The 25,498-nt window shown below is 43.1% G+C and overlaps 1 protein-coding gene across 1 annotated transcript in view; it reads left to right on the forward strand.

Annotated features, from left to right (window-relative positions):
• The window catches only part of tbc1d14 (TBC1 domain family, member 14), a 48,482-nt gene that overhangs the window by 10,393 nt on the left and 12,591 nt on the right, over window positions 1-25,498 (forward strand). The window contains 7 exon segments of the mRNA XM_084547880.1: window positions 2,159-2,282; window positions 18,051-18,175; window positions 20,488-20,570; window positions 20,666-20,783; window positions 21,401-21,507; window positions 25,194-25,274; window positions 25,369-25,457. Coding sequence (XP_084404006.1) covers window positions 2,159-2,282; window positions 18,051-18,175; window positions 20,488-20,570; window positions 20,666-20,783; window positions 21,401-21,507; window positions 25,194-25,274; window positions 25,369-25,457 — 727 coding nt within the window.

Consider the following 25,498-nt stretch of genomic DNA (forward strand, 5'->3'; position numbering starts at 1 on the left):
GGGGGAGGGGGAGAGGGAGAGAGTGTGAAAGAGGGAGGGGGGAGAGAGAGAGAGTGTGAGAGAGAGGGGGAGAGACAGTGTGTGAGAGAGAGGGAGACGGGGAGAGAGAGTGTGAGGGAGAGTGGGTGAGAGAGTGTGTGACGGGACAGAGAGAGCGAGCGTGTGTGACAGGAGAGAGAGAGAGGGAGAGTGTGTGACGGGAGAGAGAGAGAGTGTGTGTGTGTGTGTGACGGGTGAGAGAGAGAGTGAGTGAGTGTGAGAGAGAGAGTGAGTGAGTGTGAGAGAGTTCCCAGTTTTAGTTGTGGACACATCTCTGCATTAGAAGCAGTGATCCCTGTGTTTCAGGATACTGCCTCATTAAGTCCCATAATAATTATTTATTATCTGTCCCTACGAAAACATTGTTAAAAGTCTTCTTTAGTGTTTGTCACAGTCAAACTGTGATACTGACGTGGAAGTGATTTGATGCAAAACACCCCAGAACAATCCCTCTGATACATGTGATCAGTGCAAATCAAGTCAGAAGACCTTCGCTCATCTTTCTCGGGATCCTAGAATAAAAGATGTAGACCAGACACTCACGTCCATAGACTGTATATAAATATGGACAATGCGTCCCCACTTCCTTGCATTGGCTGAACTATGGCACTATTTCCCCAGGGATACGGGCGGCGCCAGCTTGCGACTTTGGAGCCAGAGTGAGCGGTTGGCATGGTAAAACTATCTAAAATGACAGGAACCATACTAGGAAAAAAATTTATTTGGGGTGTATTTTAGTGTTTTAGTCCCGCCCACTAACATGTAGGAGGCGGAGCTTATGACCTATACTGCAGCCAGACACCAGGGGGAGCTCTACTTGCTCTGGCTTCACTTTTGAGGAGCCGTTTCGCCGTCCATCTTTAAACAGTCTATGGTCACGTCACTACTGATGTCTTGCATCGATTCATGTCTCATTTACAAGGTCTTGATTCTGTTCGATTCATTTCATTTAGAGTAACTTTTTGGGGATTTGTGGTATTTTAGCTGTAGTTGGCGCATCTTCCATGCGGCTTTGCTTTATTCCAGCTCTTTTTTCTGCTGTCACACTTTTAAAATACAACCATATTTCAGTCCATTTTTTGCAAAACTAGACATCCAAAACCAAGGAGAGGATATTTATTTATTTATTTATTCAGTCATTTAACCCAGCCCTAATCCCTTTTAATCTTGTATTTTCTCTAGTTGTCGAAATCTCGTACTCCATATGTCCATTGTGCAATTACAAGTTATTAGTGAAGCCCGACAGATGCCCACGTGTCTTGCTCTCCAAAAACAAACACAGAAGAAGCCGGCAGCTCGCTCTGTGGACTGCGAGCGAACAGTGTCTGCTCAGTGTTTGGCAGCGTGTTGCCTGTCATCACTCCCCCGGAGACAAAAGCGGGGTCAGAGGTCGTCCGTCCAAGACTGCACGTGTATTTAAAACCTCTTTTCAGCCTCTGGGCTAGGACCGTATTTGTTTTAGTGCAGAGGCGCAATGATGTTAAACATAGGAAATGCCAGAATCGAGATGAATAGCCCCTAGACAAACAACAGGATATGGACTCTTTGATGTTACAGCCTTTCATTGAGGCCGACCGTACTCGGTCAGAAGAGGCTTTTTTATTTGGCCAGGTTATTCATGTCTTTTCATGGCCGGCCTCTTTTCAGGCTTTTAATTAAAGCCCCCGCTAACAGCTGTGCGGCAACACTTCACTGATAATAAATGGAAGGAACAGCTGGGCTAAATGGGACAGTGAACCCTGCTAGATAGAGGAAGGCTTTTTGTTTTTCTTTTTTTTCCAGCAGGTTTCCATGTAGATTGATCCATCCTTAGTTCTGGCAGTCAGGTGATGTTTAGATTTGAGTGCAGAGCAGACGGCGTGCTGGTAATTTGAAGCGGGCGTACACAACGTGCAGGTCGGATCGTTCAATAAAAACCTTGAGGTAGCTGTAATGATTGATTCTTGCTGGTTGTACAATGCCTTTTCCCCCTTTTTAGTCCTTCAGTAACGAGCCTAACCGGCTCACGTCATGTCCCATCGGTAGCTCAGATACTCTGAGTGGCCTGTATGCCTTGGTTCTTAAATTCACAGTTATTTATCCTTTAGCCCTCCAGTCTAATTCCCCCTCTTTCTCTCAGGAGCCTGTTTGCCAGGAGGGTGAAGGACAGTCGGCCGGTGGAGCAGAGGGACCCGGGGTGGAAGCTGTTTGGGAAAGTCCCACTGCGGGAAGGCCCCATCAAGGACCCAAAGAAAATACAAAAGGTAGGGAAGGTTCTCCGTCATCCAGGTTTTGGTGTTTCCAAAAAAAAAAAACAGTTAAGAAAACCCAACTGGACTTGTGCAGTTCCTGGTTTCCAGAGCATTAGCAGTTAGTATCTGTGCATGTGGACCATAGACGGCAGAAAAACTTCCACGTCCTCCCATTGGCCACACTGACACTAGTATCCCGAAGTCCTCGTCTTCGTCTTGCGAGCTACACTTCCTCTACACCACCTGGTGTTTGGTTAATACTGCGCTCTGCTCTACATCCTACTAGTTGTGAAGAAATGTTGAATTATACATTGCATTATTGTTTTTTTCAGGGCGGTTGTAATTAAAACAAAACTTCTGAGAAAAATGGACTCTTGAACATACATCAGCATTATTTTAAATTATTTGACGTCTGCTTTAGTTCAGTTTGAGTCCCATCCACTAACATAGAGGGGGCGTGGCTTATAACGTATAATGCCCCACCAGGGGGAGCTCCACATGCTTTGGCTTCACTTTTGAGGAGCTTAAAGGGGAATTACCGTGGACCTTATTTCTGGCATAAAATACGATCGCCATGTTGCAAAAAAACTAGCAGTAGCAAATTACAGCTAAACAAGAGATGACATCATCCAGGTCAGAGGTTAGTAGGTCAATCTACAGACCCCGGATGATGATAGCAGGTAACTCTGGACTCAACAGGGAATATCACTAGCGTATCATAACAAAATATTGGTGAAATGAACGAGTTTCGATAGATAATGCGTTATTTAGAGGCTGCGTTTCGGTGCCCCATTCACTCCCATTTTATGGATATACGCGGCTCTAAATATCGTCCGAACGACTCCAAATGACACCAAAGTTATATGGGTGAGTAAACGATCGTATTTTATGCCAGAAATAAGGTCCAGCTTGTAAAAAAAACAGTAATTTCCCTTTAAGCCTCAATAATATTGTATCATGGTGTTTACATAGAACATCTGAAGAACCTCTCTGGGCGTCTTGTGTCCTGTAACTTATTAGTCTCGTGAACCAACAATAGGTCTGTTTGTTTTGCAGTTTTGTTTGGCTTTCTGTGTGTTTTCCTTGAACCTAACACAGAGAACATGACCTTCCTGACTTTGGTAGAACAGAGGAGGCCGTCTCCTCTAAGCAGCTGATCTATCATATGCGTAAAACATGACTGTGGAACTGGAAATTTTAAAGAATACGGCAACATTATTGTATTTGACATTTTAATAGTCTGCATTCTTCATTGCTAACATGTTTAGGAACACTGTTGGCTAGCCACTATTGGAAACAAACCCCCCCATGTGTGCAGTTAGTTTTATCTCGCCTTTGACATTGCCTGTCAACTCTGTGTAATGTTGCTGCACCTTTAAACCATTTGCACAATGTTGACAAACTGACAGACAGCAATATAAGTCTCCATTTAAATAATACCTCATCTGTTTCAGTAGAAATGTCGTAGTTTCATTTTCATCTTCATAATGGAAGCCAGGAACTCTAAACACCAGACCTGACTTTCTAAAACCGTAGATACTGCATGATTTATGTTGACATTACCATTTGTGCAGTTATTGAAAATCAAACAGATGAGCAACTAGCTTTGGATGCCGTCATGCATCCGTTCAGTGAGTTACCAGTAGTGAACACCAGTATCTACAATAACATTATCACTTCTTCTCAAACAGAATCCTAAGGCTGTGCTGCATAATGACTCGGTGGCCCAGGACTTTATAGGGACCATAAAATCATTTAGGAGACGCTGTAACTCACTGCAGCCTGTGAATAGTAGCGCGTTACCCTGAGCAGGAACACTCCCCATCAGTGACATTTAGCTTCGACAGCTATATTTAGGGTGCCACATGCTGAACAGCAAACAGGCACTCACTGTTTGGTTTCAGCACTTCCTAGAAACATAATTAAAAATGACAGCGCCGATTGTTGACCAAACAAATGTTTGTTGAGCCGTTCACGTGAGCAGGGAGCACTCGCTGTACTGGTTTTGGTAGCATGTAGGAAAACAGGTAGTAGAAAGAGCAATGTTAACAGAAGGCAGGCTATTGTTAATAGTATAAATGTAGCTTCAAAACACTAGAAATACCAGAAATTAAAGTTATAAATCTTTGACTTTGAAATTGTGCTGATGCATTAGGCTTGAAGCTCTAATAATTGACTTGGCCCATGCAAACTAATTACACTTGGTAAAATGCGACACCCTCCTTTATCTGCGCAGACGACATCCATGACTGGAGGCATCGCGTTTCCTTCTGAACACAATTTAGGATGTATGTACGTCAGTGTGTTGGGCTCATCCTTGTGAACATGATATCTTGGTTGCACCTTGGCGGAACTTTTTCTGATTTGGCACAGATCTGAAAAGATTTATTTATTTATTTATTTGATTGGGACAGTGCACATTATCGAGCATCTATTCAGACAGCAATAGACGTAAATATGCCGGATTGTAGCAACAATGCTAATTTGCATCCGCAGTCCCTAGGCAGGTAAAACAAAAATGTGATAAGACGTAGGACAAGACAATAGATTACAACAATGATAAAGAAGATAAAAGTCAATGGTTGTGAGACTGGTTTGGTTTCAACCACGGCTTGAGGTAAGTTTTTTAGGTTTGTAATCTGGGACACTACCGTATTGAGAGTGGAAGACTTTTCCAGATCTTACTGGCCTTTACAGAAAGAGCATTTTGTCCAAAGGCTGTTTTTCCGTGTGAGACGTCACAGTCCCCTCTGGAGGAGGCCCTGGTCCTGGGACCGCTGTGAGCCCTTTTTATTTGACCCTTTGGAGTTGACGGACGCGCTGGTGTGTCCAAATCACATGACCAGTTTAAGATGATGTAGCAGCAAGACGCAGTCTCAGTGAGTGCTAACTTCAAACTATAGTCAAAGTAAAACTAGATTCATTAAAAATAGTTTACGCCATGCTTTTTCCTGGATATTGTCGTGATGTTTGGTGCGCGTTTAGTGCAGGAAGAAACGGTGAAGAGGAAAATGCTAGCAAGCATAAAGCGCTAGCTGGGTTCCACCAATCAGAAAATCATATGGCAATGATTGCTAAGGAAGAGGGGAAGGTTGTGGGAGTGATGTACAGTCTATGGAGTGACGACGGTGAAAGAGAGAAGAGAGTTTTGAGATTTGAGAGATTAGTGACATTTAGACACTACTTATTGTGACGCCTGAAAATGGTTGTAAATAGTTGCACAAAAAATCCATGATGCATTTCCTACATTTTATTGTAAATAGTTGTGAATAACTTTGTTGTTTGCTAAAATTTTACGTAAGTTTTTGAAATTTACAGTTTAGATTTTAGAAGTTGTAAAAATGCATCGTTAAACATGTTAGTGGTTTTCGCAGCAAGTTTTTCCCACTCTGATTTTATGTTTTTAGTGTGGTCTTCGGTCCAATGTGTTAATACAATATGCTAAAATTAAAACAAAATAGCTGTAAAGTCACACATGTGAGGTTGTGCTGAAAAGAATGACACCAAACAAGGCAAGGTAAACTGTCTTTAAGATGAAATAGAAAGATGTATAGTAGTTTATACTGTAGACCTCAGAGGGTTAAGAAAGTCAGACATGAGAAGTGGGGCAAGTCCATGTAACACCTTGGAGATCAAACAAGCAAATTTTAAATTTTTTAAATTCTTGAAGCTCAATAAGTTGTGCTTTAAGGTGATACAAACATGGACTGACATTGGTTTCCTATCAAAGGCCTCAAATTATGTTTTTTGTTTTGGAGTGATTCAATGATTTTCCATGTATTTACACCTGCCAGAGACCAGCCTGTAATACGATATTCAATGTATGACAGAATCAGTTTCTGGTCAAAGATGAATAGTCGAGGTGGCCTCCCTAACTCAATTTACTCACCAGTGTTTACGAATTGTCTGAATAATGAGTACGAGGATAAAACGATGATGTTTTACGTCCAGATGGTCAACTTCACTGTGACATCGTAATCTTAGTCAAACACATTTTCCTTCAAGGTTTACTCTACATATCTATATATTATGGATATAAACTGTAACCTGACTAGTTGGCGGAGGCATAAACTACAACAGCGAGCGTTCCGACTTCCATTCAGAATGCAGACAGAGAGCGTCTCGTGCCCAGTTAAAGCTGAGGGCAGCTCTCTACTGGTAAAATAAACCAAAGAACAAGATGGCAGCGTGTAATTAGAGCCTCCAGAAGCCTGTTATTGTGCTTCCATTCAGCATGGGTCTGCCACCAGGAAACCAGCATCTTTCTGCATTTGAAACCCAGTTGAAAGGCGCGCTAATGTGTAATTTGTACAGTTTACATTTATGTCACATATTTCCTTTTGAATGGGAAATGTTGGACATGTTGGAGGCGTATATTTGTCTTGCTTTGAAACTGAGCGGACACACGCACTTGCTTAATAATGTCCGTCTCATCTGCGGTTGTAACCTTATATTGGACGTGAGGAATCGGTTGACAAAGCTAGGATTTCAAGCTTTTGTCCTGCTGCTGCCGCCGCTGTTTAAAGGTGTGGTAACTGAGCTCTGTGTCTGTGGAAAGCTTTATTTCGCCCAGGCTGTTGTTCAGCTGCTACGAGACACGCTGTGTGCAGTTTTACCATTTGAGAACAAAATTGCGAGTTGCAAGATTTATTCTCTTAATTCGCACCGCTTTGTGTCGTCGCGGGTCTGGGGACGCTACACTCCACCGAAGCTCAAGGCCTCAGTGTGTTGCCTGCCTGCTGTAATTGTTCTGTGACCCGCTGAGCCTCTAAATCACATTGTGTGGCAACCCAGACACGTCTGAGTGGATGGGATGAGCGAGCTGGGGCAATATTCCCAGGAGGAGTTTTAATTTTAATGTAAAGTCATTCCAAACCCCCTATAGGCTTTAATAAATGAGGGATTTAGACAGGACAGATGTAACGGCTCAGTAAATCGTGTTAAAGCTCCTAATAGCTAATAATAAACGGCATAATATCACTTTTTTTTCTGCCCTTGTGCTCTGTACAAAAGCGTTTGTTGTATTTCTATGCTAATTTACCAAAACATTAGGTACACCAGTGAAAACAAATACATTCTAATATAACTGTCCTGCACTAAATCTCCTTTCATGAGTGCTTTAATGTTCAGTTTATGTAGAAACAGCAACAAAAAGGTAGTGATTCAACTCTTAATTAGTAGTCAATATAGAAACGTGCCAGTACAATACAATTCAATAGTACTAATAGAGTCTCCAAACATGAAAACGCTCATTAAGCTAAGATTTAGTGCTGGACCGTTACATTAAAATGCATTACTAGTGTACCTAATGAAGTGGCAGGTAAGTGTACTTTGTCCCATTGCTGCCCAATGTCCCGACGGGGCCTATCATGGACATTTTCAGTGAATGAAGCATCTTGCAGGAAACCAAATCGAAGTAAAGAACTTTTTTACCGTATGCTAGCTAACATGACACATGAAACTCCAGTTTAGCGTTAGCAATGCTAATGCTACTTAGCAGTTACTTACAATTTAGGACTTGCCAATTCCCAATAAGTAATAAGGGTCCCAAAACTTCAACTGGTAGCATAATTTTATATTAACATTTTAGCTCAAATCAAGGTATTCATTGTGCTAAAACATGTACTCAAAGATCCAACATGGCCACGAAGATGTCTTGCTATCAGTATAAATAGTTTTCAAGACACTTGAACATCCGCAATTGTAGAGGTTGGAGTCCTTTGTTAGACTCGCATCTGAGAGTCCAATGACACCTTTTTTTTTTTTTTTGTGTCGCTCTCTTGGAGACCTACCAAGAATCGTTTGGGTGGGATTTATGTGGTGATGGACAGTAAGAGTAACGGCAACGTGGTCATCTGAGCGCTGTGGAGTTGAATTGGTTTGTGGCAAAAAGGCTCTGATTGGTTGTTGGGCTATCCCAGCTGTCATTGGTCAAGAGGCGGGGTACACCCTGGATGCGTCACCAGTCTATCGCAGAGATTACACGGGAAAAAAAACAGACTGCACGCTGAGTTTGTTTTTAAAAATCTGATTGGGTTGGGACACGGCTCATGTTCTGAATTTAAATCTACGCATAGCGAGGATCCCCTGAATAGGCAGCTTAACGAAATTGTAACCGCGCTCGAGCAGCAGCAGCATCAGCATCAGCAGTTGCTCATTCAGACCTGGCCGGATTAAGAGAGCAGAGGCCCGAGTTGCTGAAACCTGATCTGTTGCTCTGCGCTTGATTAGAGTGACTGCCAGGGCACGGCCGAGCGCAGAGCTGCTCGGAGTTCAGCCGCGGTGACTAACAACACACGGCGGTGCTGATTTGCTGACACACGCAGCAGCAGCAGCAGCAGCAGCAGCAGCAGCAGCAGCAGCAGCAGCAGCGATAGACCTGATGCAGAGCAGATCAGTGTAGCGTCACCGCTCAGAGGGGGAGAGAGAGAACGAGAGAGAGAGAGGGGGAGGAAAATAGGGTATCATGCTGCTGCTGCATCCTTTGCAATGCGGGGTGTGTCCCTCCGTCAGCAGCTCGACTGTCCCTCTTTTCACCTGGGTGTCCTGTTGCCAGGAGTGAGCCCTCTGGAGCTGCAGTGATGCTAAGCTAGGGTTTTTATTTAATTTTTTTTTTTTTTTGGGAAACTAACCCCCTCCCCCCCTCCACCCCTTCCCCACCGGAGGACTGGCTGTCTGTAAGGAACCGCAGCGTTCATGGTGAGTGAAGACAAGCGGCGGCGGCGGCTGAGCACGCCGACCCGCCGTCTCTCTCCTTGTCTGGCAGAATCAGAGGGCATCGGTAGTCAGGGGGGTTTGAAAGAGACTCGGCAGCGGAAGGATGAGGACGGCTCAGGTTTCACATAATAGCCTCTTTCAAGCTCATCGTGCCGCCGAGCCGGGGAGATGATTGTCTCTAGAAAAAAGGAAAAAAAAAAAATGTCAGGTTTTCAGGATGTGTTGACGGGCTAACGTCCAGCTAACGTGCATGGATCCTTCTGCTTCAGTACAACAGAAGCACGTGTAGCAGTGCGAGCGGCGTCTCTTTTTTTTTTTTTTATTTATTTTGGCTTTTTGAAGCATATCGAGGGGAATTCCTCCTACTGTTTCCACTGATGCAGTTAAAAAGACTCGGAGCTTGTTTTGACAGCCGAATCAGTGGGAGTCTCTTGTTTATTCCCGCTTTCCAGTTCAACATGACAAAACAGCAAATCCCTCATATTGAAGTGTTTGATGCCTGCGGAAACTGTAATTCAGCAGTTGGTCTGTCAAAAAAATACTACAATTTAAGTACCTCTGCAGTGCTGTATTGGCTTTTATTATAAATAACCAATAAGTTAATAGTGTGACCAAAGCGTTGTTAGTTCCTACATTAGATGGAGATGTTTGGCAGACATTCAGTGCTTTGGTTACATCCCAAATGTTTCAGAGTGAAACGAGCAGCCCGATATCGGCACGGTTGAATTTAATAGTGGGAGTCAATGGGTGATGCGTTAACTCTTTGCTCCCATTATTTGTTGCCTTCAAGTTGAGATTTCTTCAATTTGGCGTCACCGAAGGATTTTCTTTGCTTTGCTACAACTTGCTGGATTATTAAGTTTCTGAAATCAGAAGCGACGGAGATGTTCAGCTTTTCTGTGAGCTCCGATCACTCTACACCGACCACACGTCACAAAAGGCGACTCGTGCAATCTTATTGTTCGACGCTACCTGCCTGCTAATCTTTTCCTGAGTTGCCTTAGATTCCTGAGATTGCAGCATGGTTATTTCCTGAGTTGTCAAACTTGCTTCAGATCCACAGGCGATATCTAGCTAAGTAGATAGTAGTTAAGCCTTAAGGCGGTAAGATACTCCGCAAGGAGTGAGAAATTTGACTTCTCGCAGCTTGTTCTTGACACGTCAACCGGGCAGAACTTTTTTCTCGTGTGGTTTCTGGTTGCTACTCAGTGATTGGTCAGAAATTGGAAGTAGGCGTTGTTAATGCGGAAAATCGGAAATGCTAGCAGCCACTCTGTGAGCTAATGTTCGCAGCGTGATCCGACGGACTCGCCTGTCAAAACGACCGGCCGACATCCGAAAATAATAAGAAAAGTGAGTCCCGTCGTCGGCCTCCCTCATCTCCCACAATGCTTAGCGCGTGTGACGTATGCTGCAGTGGGAGGGGCCTATGAGGACTTCCCAGGAGTTCAGCACTTGAGTTTTGCTTATAAATGACCTGGCCAGAACGAGCTTTGTTCTCATAGCCCTAGGTGAGAGAACAGATTTCGTGCTTCTTGCAGAGTATGTAATAAGCTTTGCAGAGAAGTCAGCTGCCTCATTCACACTTTGCTCTGCGCTTGTTGGAGTTTGCCTTTGGCAGTTTCCAGTCAATATTTGTCAGTTGCATCTGTTTGGTAAGCAGTGAATCAAGACCAGTGGTGGTTTCACGAGGATGTGATGCAGATGCAAGACAACAATCCACGGAGAGTATTACAAATAACCGTCTTCTCATGCAGAATTTCACTTCTCTGTGAAGCTTTAATTAGTAGCATCACGACATGCGCTCTGTCAATCCGTGTTCCTCTCACCACGGTACTGCTTCCTAGCGTCGTAGCTTTAAACTGCAAAAGCCATTAACAGCCAGCGTGAGCCCCCACTCAGTGAGTCGGTGCAGTCCAGGCGCCTAGAGAGCTCTTACATCACTACCAGGAAATTGGAGAAGTTTACTGAAAGCCAGTGTGACAAAGCAGGTTGCCCCGGAGGCAGTGCATCATGGGATTTTGTTGTTATTCCAGCTAAAAGTTACAATGTGGTGACTCAGCATGCGAGGAGAGAGTCTTTCTTTAGAGAGTGTTGTCATTGGCCTCTGTTTGGTTCCGCTCCTGTGTAAACACGGTGTTCTGCTTTGAGTTGGCAGCTAGCCATTACTGAAAATGAAACTGCCACGTGAAACACTGAGCAGTCAAGAGGTTGTACACATTGTTTTTTTTTTTTTTTTAAAGGTAAAGGTATGAGCTGAGAGATCTTAAACTAGAACTTGTCAGACTAAAACCCCAAATTCCCTCAAACATAGACCATGAACTTAAAGGGGACATATAATACTTGAAATACTAACTCCATATTTTTTAGCCCAGGACTCCATTATAATAGTTTTGCAAGAAATTTGTTTTATACTGGCGCTTTATAAATTCAATTAGTTCATCTTCTGTCTAAAACAAAGGATGTAGCTCCTGTCTCTTTAAGGCCTTCCCCCGAGAAGCCCGCTTTCCTCCAATTGGCCAAAGTTAAAGGGGAATTACCATTTGTTTACAACCTGGACCTTATTTCTGGCATAAAATACGATCGTTTACTCTGGTGTCATTTGGAGTCGTTAGGATGATAATTAGATCTGTGTATATCCATATAGTGGGAGTGACTGGGGCACTGAAATGCAGCTTCTAAATAACGCATTATCTGCCGCGAAACTCGTTCATTGTTATGATAACAGGGAATAGCGTTATCGTATCATAACAAAATATTGATGAAATTAACAAGTTTCACGGCAAATAATGCGTTATTTAGAGGCTGCGTTTCGGTGCGCCCAATCACTCTGACTACATGGATATGCGCGGATCTAAATAACGTCTGAATTACTCCAAATGACACAAAAGTTATATGGGTGAGTAAACGATCGTATTTTATGCCAGAAATAAGGTCCAGGTTGTAAAAAAACAGTAATTCCCCTTCAAGGAAACCTGTTTAAGTTCAGCATGCATGTGGAAAAAAATGTTAGAAAACTAGTATACCTGCAATAGCAAGAAGAGTGTCTCTGAAATGTGTGACAAATTCCCACTCATGAAACATTTTGGTCAATAGTTTGCAAGGAGTTAAACATGTATTAAGACTAACTAATTATTGAATCATTTTCAAAATGATTGAACTTTCAAAATATTTCTCAATAACCAGCTGTATCCTTGCATCCAAATTGTGTCCAGGACCTTATCCTCAACATTATATATTGGTGTAACTGTCCTTCCTCAAAACATTTGGGAATTTTTTTTATCTTAAGAACTGATTCCCTAGGTGTCAGTGTAGCCTCTACTGGATTTATCTCCTGTGTCTTGCTGTGGCACCATCCTACCTTTTGTTATTGCTTTTATAACTTTGCTAATTTAGGTATTTTCTCGTCCTCACACACTTGCAACACTCTGACGCCACCACTTCCCCTAGCATCACCAGCGCCACCTTCACACACACACACACACACACACACACACACACACACACACCCTTTCTAGTGTTTCACCTTGTTGGCAGGACGTACCTGCATTGCTGCTGAACTGAAGCCAGCCTCCACTCCCCTCCTCTACACAATCTGCCTTATCTCCCATGTCTCATCCTGCAGCAGCATCCATTCATTATGGGCTGCAGGGATCTGTCTTAACCTGTTTTATTGACCATCTTTGACAAACCTCACAACAGCACATGCATGTTACATTGTACTGATGAAGTTAAGACAGTAGGTTATCATGGTAACTTGGAAGTCAGAAGAGATAATGAAGGCAAACCGTAAAACGATTACCAGGATTTGACCTTGTCTGATTGTGAACAAAAAGATTTTGTGTATTAGCACAATTGTCCTCCAGTTTAAGTCGTAAACATCATTTGTTCTGATCAAATGTGTTTACATTATGTTCCCAGATCCCTTCAGTAACTTTCGTCACGATCATTTAATGGACATAAGATAATCATTAAAGATAATCCTTTAATTTATCCCACGGTGGTGAGAGCTACTTGATGTCGAACATGATGTGTTGGCCAAAGGATGACACAGAGCAATGCCGGTATTTTGAAGCGCAGCCAAATGAAAGTCCAATATTGACCGTTTCAGCCTAACTTTCCCCTGACACAAATATCTAACTCTGTTTTCGGCTGCTAAATGTCCCACTATGTTCACCGGCTAATTATTGTTCACTGCTATGGACTGTGGTTTGTGGTTTCATCCACCGGTTGCAGCTGGAAATGAAGGTTTAAAGAATAAGGAGGCTGAATTTAAAATCACTGGCTGTGGGTTTTTTTTTTTTTGCCTGTAAAGTCCATTGTGATGAAATAAACATTATCACCCGCTTTCAGTGTAAGACTAATGTCACAAAAGTTCATAGCAGAGAATTTAGAATTCATGACAAGGATGCTGCTTCACCACGAAGGACTTTCTTTGCTGTGCATGGACAGAACATGGCCTTTAAGGCTCATTTAAGGTAGTACGGGACGTAGACGGCGTAACCTACGTACGTAGCCTACGCCAGTCCGAGTCATTTATACTTGTGTGCTCGTCAGTATTGCTCGCTCTGTAAAAACGCCACCCAGACGCCAGTCTGTGCTGGCTGTGTCTTTTTTGCTAGTCGGTTTAATTTTTGTTTCTACTTCCTGCTTCACTTTCAACAATGACGACTGAAACTTTCACCGAAATTTCGCAAAAATTCGTCGTAAAAGTCGTCGTATCTCCGAACCTCCTCAGTTAACCTTTCCTCGGTGTGTTCCACTTTTATTGATGCAAAACAATCAATTTGAAAATTAAAGTAGAAACACGCTACTACAAAGTGGACCAATCACAGCTCTTGCAGTCTGAATCGCCGTGACGCGTAGCTACATGTCAGACTACGCCGTTAGGGTCTTGGTTGATAAAAGTGAAGATATGGACAATAAAGGGAGAATCAAAGTGGGGCAAAGTTCCCACAAATTAGCCTGATTGCTAACTATCTGTGTAGCTCTCTCCTCTTAAAACATCCTCAGTGAAATCTTTTCATGATCCATTCCCCAGAGGCGGAGAAACAATTTTCAGTTATCGCTCTATCTACCAGCCTTTTTCCATAATTGCCCGATTTTGTCAGCAGCTCTCCCTTGAAGCCAAAATCTCGAGGGAAGATTTTGGCCCACCTTCCCTTCTGTCTTTGAGTGCTCTGAAATGTGGCCCCCTTTTTTCATTTTATCTGCCTTGACCTTCATTGATTCTTTGCAAGATAAGAAAAGTAAATGCCACTACTTTGTGTTTATTCCCTTTTTTAAAGCGGTGTTATCTGCTTTTATCTGCCGCTTTCAGCCTGCAGTGCCTCTGTGAAGGCTCGTAATCCTACGCTACGTCATTTGCTCCCTTGAATCTCCAAAGACGGAGCATGTTTTTGTCCATTGTAACTTTGTTTGCAACCAGAAAAGGTCAAGCCAGTTCGTTACACACAATGAACCACGTTGACATTTACGATGTAATAAAATGCAGTCACTCGCCAATTCATTAGGTACAGTAGTGAAAATGAATGCATTCTAATGTAATGGTTGTGCACTTAATCTTATCTTCATGGAGGTTATGGTACCCAGCATTGTTTAAAATAACTTGAGAGTGTGGTTAATTGAGTTGTGTTTTCATTGTGGAAGCTTGGATTTGATGTTGTACTAGCCTGTTCCATTCATTTTTAGTCAGAAACATTTAATTAATTCAAAATCCAGTTTAACAGCACCACATGCATCATCCTCTAGAACTGTATCACCACCTTTTTGAAGCTGTTGCAACATAAACTGAACTTCTTGCTTTAGTAAAATTGTTTTCTTTGGCGTACAGTATTGGCAGCAGGCCTTCAGGGATAATATGGTTGACTGGTACGTCACTTCAATCAAGATATACACTATATTACCAAAAGTATTCGCTCACCTGCCTTTACTCATTCTATGAACTGAAGTGCCATCCCATTCCTAACTCATAGAATTCAATATGATGTCGGTCCACCTTTTGCAGCTATTACAGCTTCAACTCTTCTGGGAAGACTGTCCACAAGGTTGAGGAGAGTGTTTATAGGAATTTTTGACCATTCTTCCAAAAGCGCATAGGTGAGGTCACACACTGATGTTGGTCGAGAAGGCCTGGCTCTCAGTCTCCGCTCTAATTCATCCCAAAGGTGTTCTATCGGGTTCAGGTCAGGACTCTGTGCAGGCCAGTCAAGTTCATCCACACCAGACTCTGTCATCCACGTCTTTATGGACCTTGCTTTGTGCACTGGTGCACAGTCATGTTGGAAGAGGAAGGGGCCCGCTCCAAACTGTTCCCACAAGGTTGGGAGCATGGAATTGTCCAAAATGTTTTGGTATCCTGAAGCATTCAATGTTCCTTTCACTGGAACTAAGGGGCCAAGCCCAGCTCCTGAAAAACAACCCCATACCATAATTCCTCCTCCACCAAATTTCACAGTTGGCACAATGCAATCTGAAATGTACCGTTCTCCTGGCAACCTCCAAACCCAGACTCGTCCATCAGATTGCCAGATGGTAAAGCGTGATTCATCACTCCAGAGAACGCGTCTCCACTGCTCTAGAGGCCAGTGGCGGCGTGCTTTACACCATTGCATCCGACGCCTTGCATTGCACTTGGTGACGTGTGGCTTGGCTGCAGCTGCTCGGCCATGGAAACCCATTCCATGAAGCTCTCTGCGTACTGTACTTGGGCTAATCTGAAGGTCACATGAAGTTTGTAGCTCTGTAGCAATTGACTGTGCAGAAAGTCGGCGACCTCTTTGCACTATGCGCTTCAGCATCCGCTGACCCCTCTCCGTCACTTTACGTGGCCTACCACTTCGTGGCTGAGTTGCTGTTTTTCCCAAACGCTTCCATTTTGTTATAATAGAGCTGACAGTTGACTGTGGAATATTTAGGAGCGAGGAAATTTCACGACTGGATTTGTTGCACAAGTGGCATCCTATGACAGTTCCACGCTGGAATTCACTGAGCTCCTGAGAGCGGCCCATTCTTTCACAAATGTCTTGTTTCACAGTCTGCATGCCTGAGTGCTTGAATTTATACACCTGGGGCCAGGCCAAGTGATTAGAACACCTGATTCTGATCATTTGAATGGGTGAGCGAATACTTTTGGTAATATAGTGTATCTCCACACCCTCTTGGATGGATTACTGTGAAATTTAGATTAGTACAATTAAAAGTTCTCTTTATTGTTTTTGTCTGTTTCAAGGACGATTATATTAGTTACAGTTGGAATAACGTGTTCAGTAGAAGCACATGCTAAACCTCTTCCTATTAGGTTCGATTGTACGTAGCGCTAGTTAGAAAGTGTTGGCATGTATTTTGGTAAACTAGCTATGCTACGTTTGATACAGCTTTATATTTACACATTAAATGCTAATCTTTAGGCAGTAGTTAGATTTGCTGGCAGTTTTTTAACTGCTGGACAGATCTTAGTTTTTAACCATTTCCTGTTAAAGGGGAGCTACTGTTTTCTAGCATAAAATACCATCGTTTACTCACCCATATAACTTTTGTTTAATTTGCACTAGTTCAGGAGATAATTAGATCAGCGTATATCCATTTAGGGCGAGTGATCAGTGATCTGTAGGTCAATCTACAGACCCCGCATGATGATAACGGGTAACTCCAGACTCAACGGGGAATAGCACTAGCGTATCATAACAGAATATTGGTGAAATTAACGAGTTTCGCGGCAGATAATGCGTTATTTAGAGGCTGCGTTTCGGTGCCCCATTCACTCCCACTATATGGATATACGCAGATCTAAATATCTCCTGAAAGACTACAAATAACACCGAAGTTATATGAGTGAGTAAACGATCGTATTTTATGCCAGAAATAAGGACCAGGTTGTAAAAAAACAGTAGTTCCCCTTTAAGTTAAGCTAACCATCGTGTATCTGTAGTTGCATATTTAACAGATATGAATCTTCTCCTCTAACTCAAAGAAAGAAGCAAGTTGCCGTTCTAGCATTGTCATCATGAGCATGTTAGCGTCAGCATGAAAAGCACAACCTGCCTGATCCATCCTCCCTGTAGCTGCTGCTTTGTATTTTGACTTTGCAGTATTTCTATTCATCTCGCAAAGGACCGACTTTCTGGCGGGCGGGTGTCATGGCTGTCGTCGCTAATTTCACGGAAGCGCATTTCCATTTCCACGGGCACAAATTCGATATAATTGAATTACCTTTATTTGCCCCCTAAGGCCGATGGAGACCAGGCATCTGACGGCAACACAAAGGCAGATTAATAACATGAGCTGGTTGTCAGTGGTCGTAGCCTTCACACACACAAACACACGCTCCTATTCACGAATGGATTTTTTTCCGCCTGTGTTTCTGGGCTTGCGCTGATCAATGTGAATGTCCCCGAGGCAGCAGAGTGTTAAGCTGATTGCTTCTAGGCCTCAGCCTGCATTATTAACCAGCTCGATGCACGCTGGAGGCCATTTTGGACACACAGCAGGGGGGTGTGTGCTCTAATGCTGCCCTTGCCCTATTTACAGTGGCTTCCTAATTAACTAGCATGACGACGTAAGATTTTCTAGAGGTCTTTTCCTGACCTGTCTCTGCTCCCTCACGCTGCACACTTGCACTATAAGTCACCTGACGGCCGGCCTTGTGTTAAACTGCTCCGTGGCCTCAGCTGCAACAGACTGTCTGTCACATGGCCTCCGGTCTCTGCAGGCCCTGTATCACCCTCACCAGCTGACACATGCTCAAAGCCCATAAAAGCATTGTCACAAGGTTATTGAGGCGTTTTTCTAAAGTTAGCCCCGTGACTTTATGCATGCAAACGACTTCATTTCCTTTCTATATTTAAACGTATGCTGGTTTTCTCTCACCAGATTGCCCCCTTGTGGCAATTTTGTTGTTGTTATACAGTATACACATCCACCAGTTTTTGTACGCTTCATCGCCAGCGGCAATGTGAAACTAAATATAGGCCATTGAAGCTGAACCCAAAAGCATGTTTCTCTTCCTGTTGCACTTGTGGATTTAAATCTTGCTTCTTCTTCTTTTTTTGTTATTGTTGTCAGGAATATGAAACAAAGAGTGGCAGAGCTGGACCTGGCAACCCGACATCTCCCAGGCAGAGTGTGAGGAAAAACCTGGACTTTGAGCCCCTCTCCACCACCGCACTGATACTGGAGGACCGACCCGCGTATGTAAACACACACTCTCGTCGAGTCGTCCGGGGACTATCCCACCCACATTTTTTTTCTTTTTTTTTTTTCTTGTTTCATCAGACAATAAAGCCACGTCTGTCGTTTTTCTATCTCCTTCTTTATCAGCCCTCCTCCTTCCTCTCCCAGGTCATTAGACTCCTTTCAGCATTGTCCCAGCTCTCACTGAGTCCCTGTTTGTAGCGCAGATGGTAAAAGAGAAGCGCTGCTGAAAGTTTAATGGCCCTCCCCGAGCCTGGCTCCATTACCTTGCCTTTTTCTTTTCTCTTATTCTTTTTTTTTTTTAAATGACATTTAATATTTTGTCAGAAACGGAAATATGCTGGGCTTTATTTATCATGTACAGTAAGTTAGTGCTGCTCAGCCTTGGGATCTTCTTCTGAATTGCTCATCACCCTCTCTGCTGCTTAAAAATACCTTCTTTATACACTGCCTCACCGAAAAAAAAAAGTCGCCACCAAAACAAAAGGTTACTCTAATATTTCGTTGGACCGCCTTTAGCTTCGATTACAGCACACATTCACTGTGGCATTGTTTCGATAAGCTTCTCCAATGTCACCAGATTTATTTCCATCCAGTGTTGCATTAATTTTTCACCAAGATCTTGTATTGATGATGGGAGAGTCTGACCACTGCACAAAGCCTCCTCCAGCACATCCCAAAGATTCTCAATGGGGTTAAGGTCTGGACTCTGTGGTGGCCAATCCATGTGTGAAGATGATGTCTCATGCTCCCTGAATCACTCTTTCACAATCTGAGCCCCATGAATCCTGACATTGTCATCTTGGAATATGCCCGTGAACATCAGTGAAGAAAATAAATCAATTGATGGAATAACCTGGTCATTCAGTATATTCAGGTAGTCAGCTGACCTCAGTCTTTGGGTACATAATGTTGCTGAACCTAGACCTGACCAACTGCAGCAACCCCAGATCATAGCACTGCCCCCACAGGCTTGTACAGTAGACACTAGGCATGATGGGTGCATCACTTCATCTGCCTCTCTTCTTACCCTGATGCCCCCATCACTCTGGAACAGGGTAAATCTGGACTCATCAGACCACATGACCTTCTTCCATTGCTCCAGAGTCCAATCTTTATGCTCCCTAGCAAACTGAAGCCTTTTTTTTCCAGTTATCCTCACTGATTAGTGGTTTTCTTAAGGCTACACAGCTGTTCAGTCCCAATCCCTTGAGTTCCCTTCACATTGTTGGTGTGGAAATGCTCTTACTTTCACTATTAAACATAGCCCTGAGTGCTACTGTTGTTCCACCAAACATTTAAGTGATCACAGAACACCGACCACATTTCTTTCTGGAAGACGATGGTTCTCCACTATCCTTCCAGTTTTTAATAATGCGTTGGACAGTTCTTAATCCAGTTTTAGTAGTTTCTTCAATCTCCTTAGATGTTTTCTCTGTTTGATGCATGCCAATGATTTGACCCTTCTCAAACAGACTAACATCTTTTCCACGACCACGGGATGTGTCTTTAGACATGGTTGTTTAAGAAATGAGAAGCTACTCATTGCATCAGTTGGCGTTAAATAACTTGTTGCCAGCTGAAAGATAATCACCCATGCAGTAATTATCCAAAAGGAGGCTTGTACCTATTTGCTTATTCAAATCCAGGTGGTGACTTTTTTGTGTGAGCGAGGCAGTGTATTTGCAGAATGAATCTGTTTTAAGGAGACAAAACAAATCTCAGCTATCATTAATTAGCTTAGCATGGAATTGGCATGGAGCAGTGAAGGTACAGATGCAATTATTTTTGAGAATTATGCATCGATTGGGTTCATTTATAAACAAAAAGTTCAAATACGAAGGTACTGGTGTCAAAGGGGGACATTAAAACGGATATTTTTACAATTTTACTTTAATTTTATAGACACAGTTGCTATGTAGCTGTGGTGCACATATAACATAATCTTCGTCAGCACAGATTCACAAATTGCTGTCACATGTCTTTTATTTATGAGTCTGATGCGATATAATCTTATTGAGCGGCTGTTTCCAGTCAAGAATAAACATTCAGTGTTATAGCAGTATTGTTTGGTTGGATGTTGCAGGACAATCGAGGGCTTACATTGCCTTTAAAGTTTGCAGTCAGTTGCATGAATGAACGCCACAAGATTTCGTGCAGTTGTTGTTTTACACAGTGAAGTTACTAAACTGGAGTTCCTCCCTTGTTCTTGTCTTAATACACCATGAGCTTACTCACCATGAATAATGCACGAATGCGTAGCTGCTAACCCATTTTCCTTTTATGTGCGTGTGTGTGCGTGCTACAGTAATCTTCCAGCCAAACCAGCCGAGGAGGCGCAGAAACACAGACAGCAATATGAAGAGATGGTGGCCCAGGCCAAGAAGAGAGGTGAGATCACTGGACTCCCAACTCGCCCAGCCTCCCTCTAACACTCAACACCGCACAGGGCTTCAATTTTGTTTTCCATCTCCTCTTTCCTGCAGAGATGAAGGAAGCTCAGAAGAGGAAGAAGCAGCTGGAGGATCGATGCAAGCTCGAGGAGAGCATTGGGACAGCGGCCCAGACCTGGAACCAAGAAATCTTGCCTCACTGGAGTACAGTGTGAGTACCACGAATCTGCTCGCCGATGCATCACCCTGTGTTCTTCTGTGTCCTGCAGCACTGCCTTGCTTTGAAAGGGTTTCTTGAAGGAACTCGTATCAGATTAGATGCAGCCAGAAAGCTCCCATTGTTAGCTTAAATACAGGAGTTCATCTGTGTTTGACATGTGCCCACATTTATGCTGATATACGGTATCTGACTGCTGCTATAAACTCTTGACCTCATCCTCATAACGTCTTGTTAAGTCTCTGTACACAAACATTTTCTGCTCTTTTAATAAATGCAGTTTACATTAAAACATCCGTCCCTTCCACAAGGAAGTCCGACACAGAGAGTCGTCTTTATAAATATTCAAGGTCGATGCCACTTGAGGGAAACTGCACAAACACTGGATGCCAGTCTAATGCCATAAACATTACACATGACAAAATGGAGATATAAAGATAAGAGATACTAAAAGATCTATAGGTTAATTATTAGTTCAGTCATTTCCTGCATTTAATACAGAGTCAGTGACTGCTGCACTGCCACCTTGTGGCTCTGATCCGTAAATGAAGACTGTAATGTGTTGGATTTTCTTTCCACATTCAACCCACATTCTCGCCCCCCCGCTGCAGGTGCACTACTCGGCGAGTGAGGGACCTTTGGTGGCAGGGCATCCCCCCCAGCGTGAGAGGCAAAGTGTGGAGCCTGGCGGTGGGCAACGAGCTCAACATCACACACGGTTCGTCACGGCTGTTATCAGTCAAAATGATTAGCTTTAACCAGAGATTCTTCGTGTCCTCACCTGTTTGCTCTGTTCCTTAACACAAACCAGCATGATTATTTATTTAATTAGTTTGTTTCCCAGACCTGTAGCAACCTCTTAAAGGGGAACTTCTGTTTTTTTACAACCTGGACCTTATTTCTGGCATAAAATACGATCGTTTACTCACTCATATGACTTTTGTGTAATTTGTAGTCCTTCGGGAGATATTTAGATCCGCATATATCGATATAGTGGGAGTGAATGGGGCACCGAAACGCAGCCTCTAAATAACACATTATCTGCCGCGAAACTCGTTCATTTCACCAATATTTTCTTATGGTACGCTAGTGATATTCCCTGTGCACCTGCAACGGTCGGCTTGTTTACCTATAATTTGCTACTGCTATGGCTCGTCCACAACCTCAGAATCGGAAAAATATTCAGCCATGTTGCAAAAAACTATCAGTAGCAAATTACAGGTAAACAAGCTGACCGTTGCGGGTGTGCGCGGCGCTCAGAGATGATGACATCCAGGTCAGAAGACATCATCCAGGGTCTGTAAGTCATGGATGATGATAACAGGTAACTCCGGACTCAACGGGGAATAGCACTAGCGTATCATAACAAAATACTGGTGAAATGAACGAGTTTCGCAGCAGATAATACGTTATTTAGAGGCTGCGTTTCGGTGCCCCATTCACTCCCACTATACGGATATACGCAGATCTAAATATCTCCCGAAGGACTACAAATTACACAAAAGTTATATGGGTGAGTTGACGATCGTATTTTATGCCAGAAATAAGGTCCAAGTTGTAAAAAACCACCAGCTTCCCTAACCCGTCGTTCATCCTTAAACAACATCTTCAGCCTTGAATCTGTGGATTTACGTGCCAAAGACCAGCTGTATGAGTCCAAAATGAGTCTTGAACATCACGAACACGTACAGCAATTTGTCTCGCCGTCTTATAATTGAATAAGTGGCAGCAGCGACACAGATAGAAGTGGAAGGAAGAGTGTGTCCATTAAGAAGGAGCACGGTCCAACGATTCCCCGGCACAAGAGGGAACAAGTAGCATTTCAATGAGTTTTCTGAGCCTTGCACGGAGATTACATTCTCCGCTCGCTAAAAGAGCACCAGCTTCAAATAATCAGCAGTCCCTACGCCTTGAGTGTGTGTGTGCGTTAGCTCCTCAGGGCTACTTGTAGATAAGCGCTCGCTCGCTCACTGCTGAGCCAGCCCTCTCTTGCTTTGTGCTAATCATCCGTTTAAATGGAGCCACGATCCTATGCATGAGGCCACGCTCTCTTAGAAACGTTTAAACCCTTCAGGGGCTGTCCATCGTCTCAGAAGTAGCAGCTCAGTGACCGCGTTAAAACAACTTTTAGTGTTATTGCTACCGCTAATGCAACCGCTAGCATATCTGCCAAGTCTTCTATTGCTGGCGGTGATTACTCTTCTGAAAAGGTCGTACCGGTGCTGGGATACTGCTGCGCGTGCAATTTAGGAAGAGATGTGGAATAAATGTAGTAGTAGATGGGGAAGTGATTTAAAGCAGATTTTTATTTATTTATTTATTTATTAGTTACCAGAAAGCAAAACCTGAAGTAAAAATGTGTTTATCCAGGATTAAGGGGAAGAAAGAACAAGAGAGAGACTTGTGGGTCAGATAAACTACATGAGATGAAAGTGAGAAGTTGTTCAGAGAACTACAGGAAGTTAGTTATTGTAATTTGATCCGTAGTTCATAGAGGTGAATTAAAATCCTTACCTTAAGTTGCCGCTTATATGTGCTGAACTCTCACCCCTTCACTTACTTCTCCAGTTACAGCTGAGTCGGATCCAAACACAGCCAGGGCGACCATTTTTATTTAGATTTGTTATATCTTGCACTATATAATTGCAAGTAATCATCCATTACAGTGTTTCATGCAAGATTTCACGAGTTCCTGGTGTTTTTTGCGGGGCGCGGTATACTGGCTTAATAAAGAACTCTAATTATGATAGAATCCCACCAATTAAATACAAGTCATTCAGTATATGAAATGTCTGCACGTAGAATAAGGGCATGCGTTTTTTTTTTTTTTAGCAGTTTGCCATTAAGTTACTGTAATGATGCCCATTTTGGATTTAGCGACAGTTGGCATCAGCCTGAGCAGTTCATGTACATCAATGATTCCCAATCTGTGGTACCCGTACCCCCAGGGGTACGCAAAGTGAAGTAGGGGGTACGCGAAAGAGCTGATTCTGAACTGATTACATTATGAAACTGAAAAAACGGGTAACGGGTTGTTTTCTCATTTTCTGATTCTCCACCTAAATGAAAAATCAAAAGACTGTTTTTCATGTGAGTCAATTATGTTAATAGCTAGATTGTAGGACAACTGGCTTTGAAGCTATGTATCAGTTTGCTGCTAACGTAGCTAGTGCTAGGTCACCTAAATAAGAAAGACACAGATTCCCTGAAATGTCTGTGATTGGTGGGCAGGTTCAAATCTCCTGATGATATAGCTATACTCGCTACAGTTATTTTCCCCCCAGAAACAAGCAAATCTCGTTCTTGATTGGGTCTTTAAATTATATCGTCAACAATTCTGATAACTTTCTGTCATTTGAGCTGTCAAGTCATCAGTCTGAGGTAAACTAGGTCGCCCGGCTAACCGCCAACAATGGATAAATGGCTAAAATGGATAGATTGCCCTTCCAGAGAGACCTCAACTGCTGCCACCAGTCAGGCTCACAGACATTTCTTTTTCTAGCTGCTACAAGTGCGTGAGAGTAGGTGGTGCATGGCTGGAGGTCAAATGTCTGAAGGGGTACGGGGCTGTGAAACGTTTGGGAACGACTGATGGACATGAATACTAAACGTAACGCTGCTGAGATGTGGTATACTATGACAAATTAATGTAAGATTAAATAAAGTATTAGCGATTTTATCTGTACTAGCTAGCCCCATTAACTTGACATAAAAGTTGGATCGTGTGAATCGACTCAGAATAACAGAACGTTAGTGATTCTCCCTCTAAATCACAGCGTTGGCTCAGTTTTCCTATGAAGGTCTCTGTCTTTAATCGCTCTTTAATGGGTTTCTTCACACTTTAAAGAGCTTTTCCACAGTTAATATTAATCTGCTGGTGTTGAGGTGCTGATCAGGATCAAGGCTTCTAGTGCAGAGCTCCACTTTATGTCTCAGAAAGCTCATTATTTGTTTATTTGTTGTTGACGTTGGGCATTGTACAGACATATTTGGCCTTAATTCATTTACATCAACAACTTCTGTGCTGATTAGTCCATGATGTAACCTGTTTTAAACCAATACAGTACAAAATGAAAACACGAATCAAATTTAAAACTAGAATTTGTTCAATTAAATAAACAACTCTATCTCATTTCCCTCAAGAGAGCTCATTATGTTAATCCAGGATCTCATCACTAGAGGGCAGCGACGGGTCACAGCACATCCCAGTGCACCACGTTAAAATAAACGTCTTCTGAAATTAATGCTTCACCGTCACTGTTACCGCTGCAGGGTACAGCCAATGCCTTGTTATCGCCGTGTGTGGTTTCTGTCCAGTCATCATGTTCTCCCCTTTGTGTCTTTAACCTCGGCTGCCCCCTCCTTTTACTCTCGTATTGACTCTGCTGTTATGGGTCCCTGCAGAGCTGTACAGCATCTGTCTGGCCCGGGCAAAAGAGAAGTGGAGGACGACGGCGGCACCCACGGCAGAGACTGAGCCTGAAGGTACGGATGGATTTATTATTTTTGTTAAATTTCATCCATGCATATTCGCACATTTCCCACAAGGCTTCTTAAAAGCGTTGCTGTGCCTTATCAGATGCTGGTTCTTCAGACAGGGAGTCGAGCCTGGAGCTGATTAAACTCGACATCTCCAGGACCTTCCCCCAACTTTGCATCTTCCAGAAGGTCAGTGAGAGAGACGTACTAAAGCTAACACTTGAGCATGA

This window comes from Chelon labrosus (genome assembly GCF_963514085.1).
Source record: "Chelon labrosus genome assembly, chromosome: 1".
NCBI lineage: Eukaryota > Metazoa > Chordata > Actinopteri > Mugiliformes > Mugilidae > Chelon > Chelon labrosus.